We start from the raw sequence: 13359 nt of genomic DNA on the forward strand, positions 1-13359 counted from the left end.
TAAAATACAAGAAAGTTAACCAACTAGTATGTCTGTGTTTTGTCATTTGTGTAATAATTTTTTGTCTGACGTTGTCCATAAAAGTAGAAGTAGCCCTTTAGAACTAGTGCTTTCTTTGAGATATTGGTGTGGTTGTTTTTACATTGACCTAGGGAGCCATTGCTGAAATGAAAAATCTCATTTTGTCATAACTGACATCGCTGTGAAGGCCATGACTCACTGACACGATTGGATGAGTTTACAACTCTTTTCCTTCAGTGCCTTATTTACCTCGTCCTTGATCAAGCATGTATGCTTTTCATACTTACCCATCAGTGGCTACCATCCTCAGGGCGCTCATTTTATTTTTATTTTTCATAATCTAGCTATGATAATTGTCTTCTCAGATTCTGTACTGATCTCATAAATGTAAATAGATACTAGACAAATGGGGGTGTTTGTACATGATACCATGGAATTCAGTGTCCTAACAGAGAATCAGAGCTGCTTTATGGATGTTCTTCATGTATACCAGCATATGTAGTTTCATCTTTAATAGGATTGGGACAATATTTCTTTCATGAAGTTTGTGAGAAGAAAATTAGTAATTATTAATTTTCCCACCAAAAGATATACCTTACAGAGGTTTAATTTCCATAACATACAAAAGTTTTGATTCAATAATGCTATTACTCTCATGGAAATATGGACAGTGAGCAAGAATAGATTCATAGAAAGATAATTATTAATGATATTTACACACATCTTTAAAGTATTTAGCTCATACACCAATATATTTCCACACCACAATGTGTTGTTTTTTTAGTTACCATTTATAATTCACAAAAAAATTGCTAATATATAGGGTTAATGAACATGTAGTAAAATTGTAATTTTTTAAAAATTAGCACAAATATAATTGGTCTGTATTTCTAAAAATGTAAAATGCCCACATATCTGTACAAGAAATTCAACATCTGGGAACTGATGAATGCAATGGATATAGAGTTTCTTATAATTGTGTTGAAAATGGGCTATGCATAGATTGTAGTGATGGCTCAACAGCTCTATGAATATACTAAATCTACTGAATTGTATGAACTAAAAAGAAAGCTGCAGGGATGTAAACTATATTTTAATTAAATTGAATAGAAAAATATTAATAAAATTTGACTTTTTAAAAATGTTACTTTTCATATTTGCTTGCTGAAAATAGGTGCCTAATAAGTTTCCTTCTTAAAGAACTTAAATGTATGAACTAAAGTCTTTATGCAAATGTATACAGACAGAAGGAAACTTATATAGAGACCAGAAATTGAAAAATGAAAATGAATATTGTAACCTGAGCTAATATATGGGGAAGATGCAGTAGAAATTGCAGAGAGAACAAAGGCAATGTCCAGGGTAAGTACTGGGGGGGGCTATGGGCTTTTACTGTAAATAGGTGGGGGATTTTTATATATGTAAATATTCCCAGTCTTTTATATGAAAAAGAAATACAACTGAGATTTAAGTATTCCATTACTTCAAAATATCTTCTCACTGATAGCCTTACTGGTGCAAGTAATAACCAATTAAACAGAAGGATTAAAAGAACTAGCTTGTGGAGGCAAAATGAATAAGCTTCGACAGCAAACATGCATCAGCTGAAGATGTTTCAAAATTACCAGAGTTAATAAAAAAGTCACTTGGATAGCATCTTTCTTTGAGGAGCTCAGCTTTTTTCTTTTTTTTTTTTTTTGCCCAAACATTACCTAATTAAATTTCAAAATAAGTAAGGCTGTATAATAAACTCTCAAGCTTCTTTTGAGAATCTTACTGGAAAAGTAAACCTTTTATCTTAGCTTCTAGTCTTTTTATCTCATTTGTTCTAGGCAGGAATTGGATTGTATAACTATTCTGTGTAGATCTTTTGCTTCTGCTTCCAAATTTGCAACACACTCATGTATGATGGAGAGCCTTCTCTGTAAGTGACCCTTAACCACCATGGGTGAAAAGGGAAACTACAGCTGCCCATAGGTGCGGTTGCTGTTGTTGTTTACTGTTCTTAGGTTAGTGAGGATGACCTGAACACTCATAATGATGGATCCGAATGTCATGCCTTTCAGAATATCTTGAACACAAACACAAAATGCTGGTGAAGGTCAGAAAGAATGTACCAATAAGTGACTAACATGTAAAAAAGAGGGTGGAAAGGCACCAATGTACTGAAAATAGTGAAAATTCATGTATAAATAGGGAAGAAAAGGCAGCGGTTATGTCCCCTACACCCCCAATATCCCTAATCAAGCTCATTTGGCAATACCTGTAGATATTCTTGGGTTTCAAGACTCAGAGGAGTCTGACACTGGCATTTAGTGTATAAAGGTGTTACTAACTATACTAAAATATACAGGACAGCCTCCAACAATAATGACAAAAATGTCCAGTTCAAAATACCAACAGTAGTGAGATTGAGAACCCCATTAAAAAGTATAGCCAAAGAGCATCACAAGTGCTATGATCATCCTATTAAAGTTTGAAAGGTATTTAAAATGCACATACAACTGAAGAACAATGGTACATTCTATTGCAAATTATTCATAAAAACAAAAAAAATCCTTGGAGTTTAAAGGATAAAAATGAATCTAATAACTTTGTCAGATATGTGGTAAGAAAATATTTTCTCCTGTTTTTGGCTTTTGCAGTGGAAGCAGTTTTAATTTCTATTAGGTCCAATTTATACATTTTCTTCTTTTCTGGATTATTCTCTTGCTAGACTCTGCCAAGTCTAAGGCTTTGCCTACCCTTAGATCACAAAGATTTTCTCCTATGTTTTATGCAAAATGGTTTATATTATACATTTTACATTTAAATCCATAATACATTTTCAGTCACTTTTTATGTAAGGTATTAAATCTAGGTCAATTTTTTTTAACTTATAGATATTTCAGCACCATTTGTTGAAAGTCTATCCTCGCTGTTTATATTTCTGTGGTGAAAAATAAGCTAAGAGTATTTATTTGAGTTGATTTCTTGGTTCTGTTGAATGAATAGAAATTTCATATAATCCAGTTATCTCACTTTTGGCTATTTATCCAAAATAAAAAACACATTATTTTAATAGATTGCATGCACTGCCATGCTCACTGCAGTGTTATTTAAAATAGCCAAGAGTTTGAAACAACGTAAATGCCCACTGACAGATGATTTGATAATGAAAATATGGCATGTATACAAAATGGAATACTTCTCATGTATATTTAAATAGATGAAATCATGCCACTTACAGCAATATGGATGAACCTAAAGTGTATCATGCTTCATGAAATAAATCAGTCGGAGAAAGACAAACTCCCTATAATTTCACTCATATATGCTATATAAAGAAAAAAGCAAATGAACAAACTAAATATAAAGAGTTAGATTTTAGACTTAAGACAAGTGGTTACGAGAACAGAAGGGGATGAGGATGGTTAAATTAGGTAAAAATGGTCAAATGCATGGTGAAGGGCAGAATCAGACTTTTAGTGGCGAACTTAATGTAGTATATACAGATGTTAATTTATAAAGATACACCTCTGATACTTACATGTTATAAAGCAATGCCACTTCAAGGGAAACTATTTTTTATTGTTATTGAAGTACCATTATTTTACAGCCTTGCTATTCTTTTGACAGTATAGGATTTCCCTCCCACCTAGCTGTAGTCACCGCAGCCCTCCCACCGCAGAAGCACCCAGACTCCTCTACCATAGTCCATGGTGTTTTCCCCCCAACCCCCTGACAGAGTTCTCTTCCTCCCCTCTCCCTCTGAAAGCCTAAAATCAATGGCCACTTTTCAAGGGTTGGTCTTAAGGTCTTTGTCTAACCCCCTTTTTTTTTCTGTATTCCACATATAAGTGAAACTTAAAATTGAAAGACTTTCTCAGAGTATACCATAATTGTTTAGCACATGGGTTTTGAAGTTAAGAGATCTAGTTTTGGATCCTTTGTTTCCCACTCATATGCTGATTCATCTTGGCTAACTATCATTTTTTTCAAAAAAATTTCCAGTCATAAAATGTCAATGAAAAACACTTTCTCTATTTTACATAATTGTGATAATGCATATAAAATGCCAAAAAAGTAACCAAGAGAAAATGAAATAAGATTGACTATAATTAGATTATAGAAAACCCCTAGTTTATGACCTAATAATTTTTCTTACTTTTTTTAAGCACAATAAACTGTGTGTCTTTTCTAAATAGGATTCATAAAGTCAAAATTCTTTATAAAATACAAATATATTCCATAAACTTTTATTAAATACGTAAATTTAACAGCAGCAGCATAATATTTTGATATCCAACTGTGTTTTTTTTTTTTCCTGGCTAATTTTTCCTTCCTTTATCCTCTGTTAATAAATACTAGTGAATTGATAAACTGAGAACAATAATCGCACAATAGGTTTTTCCATTTTTTAAATGATTTGGAAAAACATTTTAGAAAGCAACAAATATTTTTAACTGTCATGGATTTCAATCATAGAAAAAAATGAAAGGAAAAAGTTTTGATTTTGCTCATTTGAGTCCTGTAAGACTTAAACCATGGTAATCACCTAAAAAAAAATAGGGTAGAAAGGAATTCATATCTATGACATGATTTCTCATCAAAAGATGGTAAGAATTTCTTCAATACTTATGAAAAGTAGAGAGGGTTAGAGAAAGTAGACGATTTTTGGTAATGGGTGCCCTAACTCCATGGCCTTTCCCACTGTAGAATATCAAGGTGTAGTTGAGGCAGAACTACTGAAATTACAGGAGGTTTCCTGATCAATTTTGTTGTAATCTCAGAGGTAGAGTTGTCCAGAATGTTGTGTGAGATATAGCACATGCTATATAGAATATATACACACCTGCAATATAGAAATCATTGTCTGAGAAAAGATATAACAGAAAATAACTTCAGTATGTCCAAGTGAAGCTTGTAACATACTGTAGCTAAAACAACTGAGACTTTAGAGGTCAGGAGAGTTGTGACAGGTTGCGAGTCCAGAATTATTTAAAGAGGAATTGAGATTGGCTCCAAGAGGAAACAATGTACATGAACCTGAGAACTGGGTATCATGGTGGGAAAGGCATCTCAGCAGTAGAGGCATCAGGAAGAAAGGAAACAATTCTTGCTGATAGAATGATTCATATGTCAACAGAATCAAACAATGAGAAATGATAACCAAGAATCAACTGCAAACCAATTCCCACACTGAAGCAGTTAAAAAAAAAATTCTAAACCCAGAAGCTCCTAGGAGAGGCAAAAAATAAGAATGGGAAAGGAAGTAGAATATGAACTGACTGTGTTAATCCAAAATTGATTGAATTTTAAACCAGAAGTGACTAAGTTACTATCAATGGCAAGATTAAGCTTTCCTCTACAGAGTAGAAATGCAGACTCATAAGCTAAACTGTACTTCCTGACAGTTAATATCTTATAGTGTTGTTTTTTTCCCCACAGTTGATTTTTCTATAACTCTGTAAAATTCAAATCCACTACTTAAATGAAATAAACTTTTATGAAGATTGTTTGTTTGCTTTGCTTGGACTAACCAGCTGAAACATGTTAAGCTAACAATCCAGGTGGCTTAGAGAAACAAATATTCTATTCTTTGTAAGTCCCCATGAAGTCACCATATACAGTCTTCACTGTTTTCATGAAACTAAGGTCATACATCCTGATTTTTTTTCTCATTTCTGATTCAATAAAGGCACATGCTTCCTGGTATTGTTGAATTATAACTGCTAGGAACATATTCCTAGTAGCTTAATTTCCAATGTTTCCTGGCTCACTCAAGCCAGGGCAACACTGGCAGCAATCACAGAGAGCAGTGGTCACTACAAGCCTTATCCTAACTGAAGAATCATCATTCTCTGTGAGGAGGATTATAAAATCTGAGGATCTGAGGTTGAACTGCGATAGTCTTGTCTCCCTATTATTAAAAAATATTAATACTTAGAGATGAGTCTTGGTTTGCAGAAGTGAATTCATTACAGGAATGCTGAATGGCTGGGGTCAAGCTAGAAAAATGATACAATCAAAAAATTTTATATTGTACAATGGCACTACAGATACCCCTCATTTTTTAAACATTTTTATACAACGAATGTGCCTTATTTGAGGAATAAAAATATAATACAGAAACAAAAACATTTTATTTTTATTTTAGAACTGGACAGGAATTTAACAGAGTCAGCTGGTTCAAATGCCTTATCTCAGAGACCAGTTAATAAAATCCAGTGTCCTGGCCTAGTTCACATTGTTAGTGAATGAAAAATATGGCAGTTGTTCCCAAACTATTTTTGCATTAACCCACTCTAGATAGGAAGTGGTGGAAGGAGAAAAGTGGCACCTACTATATGAATGTTTTTTAGAAAAGAAGGTAACACTTCAATAACAGCTCATAAACCCCTTTACATAGATCATGTTTTTTTAATTTTCTTACCTATATCTGATAACAGATAGAAAAGTGTCTCATACCAACAGCACTGCCAACAACTTTTCAAATGGTGAATAAATATGATGTGCATTGTGAATTCATGCTTTTGGTTAATAGGAGAGCTGCTTTTAACTTTGCAATCTATATACTACGTATTTACATAATTCTTGTTGCCAAAATAAAGATATCCTTGAAACCACAGCAATATTTTGGATTATGTAAAAGGAAGATTTTGAGAATAAAGATTGATGTCTAACAGTAAAATGGATGCATTGTGGGGTTTCGTCATCCTAATATTCTATAATAACTAGTTTCAGTTTAAGGAATTTCAGTAATGCCAATTTCTCCTCAAGTTCCTACTTCCCATTTCAATGATTGTTACTTGTGATATAACTAGAAAGTGGTGAAAGTTCACAGTTTATACTCTCCCAGATTTGGTTTTCAAGTGAATAAAGTGGAAATTAATGGGATTTTCATTTAAAACTGTGTCATCTAGTAGACATTTAGAGGGAAGGGACTTTCACAGTACAAGTGCAATTCATCACTAACAGTTTTTTTTTTAAAGATTTATTTATTTATGCATACAAAAGCTGGGGTACAGGCCAGAGATGTGGGGGGGTGAGATAATTCACCAGAGACAGAGTGGGGAACAGAACAGGAGAACAGGCACATTGACCAAAGTACACTGCTGAGGGGAGCAGCAGGTGAGTCAGGAGAGGTCTACTGCGCCATGTGGGGTGCTCCCTGGCCAGCCAGGGATCGAACTTGTGCTGCAGAGGCTGCAGATTGCTTCATAGTATGGTGATTAACCCCTTGCGCCACCAGGGAAGCCCTAATAGTTTAATTACAGAGTGAATTATAAATGGAAGTTTGTGCAAGATGATAGCTTCATTTTTTTCATTGAGGCAAGAACAACTTAACCAGATGAGGGGGTAGATGAAGGATGAAATGACAGAGGCTTGAAAAATAAGGAAATTAGGTGGTTTAGAATTGAGACTATGGAGTTGTTACAGGATATGTTCATGGAGTCAGTGCCTGATTTAAGATAAGTACAAAATTATTGAAAAACATTTGGTCAGTGAAGCCTACCTGTGAAACTAGATAATGTAATATATCATCTGTGTGAATGCTGAAATCCAATAATTATAGCAAGAGTAGTGTTGAAGGGTTTGACAGAGAGCCAAAAGCGAACTTCTGCATGGATTATAAGGAGGAGTGACCTGTAGGTCAAAAAGAAGTAAAAAGGGTGGTTTAATATGATGATATATGACCTATAGCAACACGGTTTTGTGGAAGAGGGGAGGAGAAATGTCTGCAAGAGTCAGTGGCAATGAAGGATAAGGAACATTACAAATCACTGCCTGATGTCAGCAGATGAGAGGGGAGAAAGGAGCTACTACTCATTAATACTCCTGAGAATGCAGTGCTGTCAGCCAAGAGTAAGAAAGTGAAGGAATGTTCCCAGAAGAGGATAAAGACATAGATGTTTGCTAATGATTGTCTTTTGTGTTTGGGGGAAAAAAACTGTATCAGGTACTTTAAAAGTATATGAGACAATACTCCTACCTTTCTATAAAAGGTTCTAGAACATAAATACCTATTGAATTGTTAATGCTATTGAAGTACCATAGATAACATGTGATTTAGAAAGTAGAAGGATAAATACCGCTATTAAAAATTTACTGAAAATAAATGCTTAATAATGCTTTTTATTCACTATAACTGGCTATTTTAAAGGGATAGCTCTGAAAGGAAATCATTTGTTCCCTATTTAATTTTTACCAACTCATTTTTCTCCCCACCATCCCATTAGTCATCTTGACTTAACTGTGTTTGCCTTCTTAAAATATGGAGGGGATAAAAATTGATAGCTCAGGGTCTCTCCTGGTGGGGCAGCGGTTGAGCACTGGGCTGCGAGGCTGCCCACGGCCTCTGCAGCGTCAGTTCGTTCCCCAGCCACGGGTGAAGGTCCCACCAAAAAAAAAAAAAATTGATAGCTCATAAACACACATTAAAAAGTAATTTGAGATTTGAGATTTATAGAAGATAATAAAGAAGAACTGGGAAATAACCACTGTAGGTAATGTTATCACACAGGCAAATTAAATTAATACATATACAGTGTGCATGTGGATGCAAGTATATGTGCATACACACACAAAAGCGCGTGTATACCCACCCATGTACACACACACATGCGCACACAAAAGCATATACTGAATATTAAGTACCTGTCAAAGGAAAGCTGTATATACTGCCAACACAAGACCTAAACCTAATCACTTCAACGCACCAATTGTATATGAGGCATTTCAGCCAAATTATTATTTTTAGTTAAAAATTAAAAATGTTTTGTTTAGCTTGAATTTGTTTTCCAATTTTCTGTATTATTTAGTTATCAGTTTATATATTATTTTACTTTGTTCTTAATTGATTACTTGATAAAGATCCCTGAGTGATCAATTTGTATGCTACCATCCTACCTTAATCATAGCACATCACACATGGTATTATTATATTACCTTTGTGTTGAGAAAGATTATATTGGTGATATGTCAAATTTACAAGGAAAGATGTATTTGTTTTTGTTTTCATATTGTTATTGAGGTAACACTGCATTATAACATTAAAAATATACCTGTAGGCCTTCCCCTAGTGGCGCAGGCATTTGAGCGCAGCGCTTTGATGCTGTCCGCAGCCTCTGCAGCGCCAGTTCCATCCCGGCTGGCCAGCGAGGGTCCTACATGGCACGGCAGACCTCTCCTGTCTCGCCTGCTACTCCCCTCAGCAGTGTATTTCGTCAGTCTGCCTGTTCTGTTCCCTGCTCTGTCTCTGGTGAATCCTTTCACCCTCCCGCAAATCTGGCCTGTACCCCAGTTGTTGTATAAATAGATAAATAAATCTTTAAAAAAAAAACCTGAATTGTCTCTCAGTCACAGGAGACTATTTGAAAACCCTCATAAAATAATCAAATACACATTGTATGTAATTTCTCTTTGTAGAAAGGACATTTTTTCCTATATTTTATATAGTCATGATGTCTAGAAATGATTAGAATGGACAATGTAGCACTTAGAACATTGTCACTGCTAAGAGTTGGAATTACTATTCAAATAAGTACAATCAAATATTTTCAAATATCAATCTAAATGAAAACAATGTTTCAGCAACACAACAGGATACATACAAGGTATCTACAAGGTGTTATTTGAATATGTACAGAAAACTGACACCATATGATTAGCTCTGTTAATAATGGAAGTACAAAGAGGGAAAATGTGATAGTGGCAACACTGAAAAGAAAATCACATTTTAGACAATAGTTAGAAATGCCTAGGTCCATCCATCTCCACCCCGTAATACTTCCAAAGGAAATATCATCTGGGTGACTTGACTCAGGAGACACACAGTGATGCATTTGGGAACTGAGCAAAAAAAAAAAAAATTGATACAAAGGTACCAAACTAAAAGTTATGCATCTCAATTCTATTTTCTATTATTTTAAATGCAAGAAATGAACCCATAGATATAAATGAATGGAAGGGATCTTTGAAAATCCACATTCTTATTTTGGTTAACTTTGTCTTCCAATGGGCAAATAATCAGGCTGAATGATTTACATTTTGAAAAAAATGTAGCTATATTAAACTGCAGGATTCATAATAAACAGTAGATTTATTATTCTGAAATTCTGATAATTTAGATGATTCAAGTTTCCATTAACACTTTCCCATTAATGCTGCTGTGTAACTGGAAATGCAATGTCTTATATAATCTTTATAAATTATGTAATTTATAATTAAAGATATTCATATCTTTATGGAGGTAACTACCACAATAAAAAATGAGGCTGCATATATTTATAGACTAATAGAGATGCCATAAAAATCTTTTCTTTCTCAAGTATAAACAATATAAAGCACCCTTTCCAGTGTAATAATTTAATTAAATCCATCCTTTCTACAAATAGAAATAAATAAATAAAAATGAGCTTAATAAGTTCTGTTTTTTCCAATCAATAAGCTGTGAACATTTTCTGGCCAATTCACTATGGCAGCATCATTGCTGCATCCTCCAAACATGACAGGTGGTCATAAAGTAATGCACATGCAGGGCTGTGACATTCATCCTAAGTGGCCAGCAATATTGATAAATTCGTATCCTGCATTGTGAGAACAACTAGAAAATCCAACGAACTAAAGTAAGTCTTAGATTTCTCTCTTAATGTCTCTTAACATTGATTAGACAATCAATTTTGTCTTAAAATGCAAAGGTATCTCCTTGCAGTTTTTAGTATTTTTGAGTCATTGGCTGTATACAGAAAGTAACACAAGCTAAAGATCCCAAAATGACTTGGTAGTAAATCATTCAAGAAGTTAACTTTACTTGTAGCATAGTAGGACAACAAATAATTACCAGAACAAAAATGAGAAGCTATTTGCCATCATCCAAACTCAGAAATTAATCCTGACAAATTTTCTTCTAATTGCTTGATAATCGATAATATCTGAAATGAGTCTTAGATTTTCTTGTAAATATGCAACAAATGCACATTCATGAAAAAACTGCCTGATTTCTAAAATATATCTATGGCATAAAAGCAGAATATGGAAAATTAGACTATTTTTTAAAATACTGTTTCTGGGAGAAACAAGAACTAGTTAATCTTTACACACTGGAAATTCTTTCTGGCTCTTTGGTTGAGTCTCTAAACTCATCTTCTTTCTCTCTCATCAACACAACCATTTTGCCCTAAGTACTTGCCCTGTTTATACTCACATCAGCTCTACAGTCCCCCTAACCCTTTCTGGAATCTTTTGGAATCTGTCATAGCAGGCTGCTAGCATGTAGTCAGTCAAGTTTTCACTGAACACCTATTGTTTGCCCAGCACCACAATTTTATAATGACCTTTAATACATTAATGCAAAAGTTGAAGGTAATGGATTTCAAGGCACCTGGAAACCCAGGGACAACAGTTTACATTTATACTGTTATATAAATGGTCAAGCTTAAAAAAAAGAAGCTTATTTTGAATTATGGTACCTGATATTTATCAAAATGAAATTTAAAATCATGGGCACAATATAAGCAATACAAACATTTTAAATTCATTTCTAAAAGATCTATGAAATGGATATCAGGAAATTTTGGGAAGAGAAAAATGGAACTATGAAGCCATGGAATCTTCTTCAAGCCAGAGCAGAGACTTATGATTTGAAAAGTTTTATCAATTTGGAATACTCTTATTAGTCTTTAAGGCTAGGAATGGTCTAAAAAACATAAGTTTATGGATATTTTTTAAAAATGATTTGAAATTATTGGAAGTCACTAATATTTTAATCAGAAATACCATGGAACTTTGGAATATTACTGTCAACTGCAACCTACACAATGTAATTTGTTAACATTTGCAAATATCTGAAGCCATCTGAGCTCATAGTAGTACATTACTAAATACAGCAGAAGGCTAAAGGTATACCAATTAGATCTCGTTACCTTTGGCTACTATGTTTTCCTTAAAATTGTAGGTATAAAACTCTGCTCTCTGAAGCCAGTCTTATAACATGGATTAAACATGAGTCTAAATTGTCTGAAATAAACTTATTTCACTGAATCAGACTATCAAATGCATACTTTCATAGCTACCCAGATCCTATATTAACTTCTTGTTTGAAAAATGATGACATTTTCATATGACCATTATATTTGGGGATAAATTAAGACTATATAAACATAAAGTATATGATCTCAATTTTAAATTAAAATATTTATTAATTAGAAACTAGATATACTTCAAATTGCATAGTAACAGGAGGATGTGCAATTATAGATGGCTTTTTTGGTTGAAATTTTCATGCCAATTTCATGTTTTTAATTATCACTATTTATTTTCAGAACCAGAAATATACATGTTATTTAAGGGGAAAAAGTTCATGATGAAAATCAAGTTTTGATTTAATGGAATAAGTTTAGTGAGAGATGAACATTTAATATGGTCATGAATTCTTTAGATAGGTGTCACCCTGTACACATGAATGGAAAAATATTACTCTGAAAAAACTCACGGTTAAGATATTTGTGGGACAATATAATAAGAGATACCTAATGATGCCCATCCATCTTCAGTACCTGTAAATACATCAGAGGGACAAATAAGGCATGATTAGAGGGTGACCCATTTAAAGGCATCCCCAAATAATTCAACAAGGCTTTGGCCAATTTAAAGTCAACTCCAACTAATTCAACAAGGTTTTAAAGTTAGCAGATGATTAAGAACTTCTTTAAATGTACTTCACTGCATGCCACAATATCAACTGGCATCCATGATGCATCAACCACTACACTTCACCCAGCAACCTAGAACTGACCTCAACTCCTTTTCTCTTGTTCCCTCAAACCCCACAGCTCTCTAGTCAACAATCCATCAATTCTATCTCAGCTAGACTTCATGGTAAGATACATTTGAATTATTATAGTTCCTAAATTATGAGTGTGTCTAATAAAAATAGTCATGTCTGATATAACATTTAGCTTCTCAGTTAAAAGTTGTGATTATATCAATGGTGTGTATTATATATTATACTTAATAGCAGCTTGATATCAATTAAATGGGCCACAGATATAGATATACGTGTGCATTTGTGTGCATGTATATGTGCATCTATGTGTGTACATATACACACATGCACATGTATGCATACACTTAGGAAAAATCATCAGTTATAGATAATAATATTTTAATTATATTTTATATTTGTTCTCAACCCATCTAGATGTATTCTAACTTATTAATCATGGTTGGCTCTAATGAACATCTTCCCAATAGCCTGCCATATTTTTTTCTCAGAATAAGAAGATTGTACCACTTGGTAGAAAATGATACACAAGACTCTAGAGAAAGGTGGAAAATAATGACATAGAGACAAAA

The 13359-nt window shown here is 33.6% G+C and overlaps 1 protein-coding gene across 3 annotated transcripts in view; it reads right to left on the reverse strand.

Moving 5' to 3' along the window:
• NKAIN2 (sodium/potassium transporting ATPase interacting 2) overlaps positions 1–13359 on the reverse strand; it is a gene marked incomplete at both ends in the record, with an annotated part of 907688 nt that overhangs the window by 588226 nt on the left and 306103 nt on the right. The window contains one exon of one of the 3 annotated variants that reach the window (XM_084228815.1): positions 12497–12547. The exons of the other annotated variants lie outside the window; for them this stretch is intronic. Coding sequence (XP_084084941.1) covers positions 12497–12547 — 51 coding nt within the window. Of the gene's footprint in view, positions 1–12496; positions 12548–13359 lie in introns of those variants that run through there. 3 annotated transcript variants of the gene reach the window in all.

Source organism: Talpa europaea, assembly GCF_964194135.1.
Source record: "Talpa europaea genome assembly, chromosome: 2".
NCBI classification, from domain to species: domain Eukaryota; kingdom Metazoa; phylum Chordata; class Mammalia; order Eulipotyphla; family Talpidae; genus Talpa; species Talpa europaea.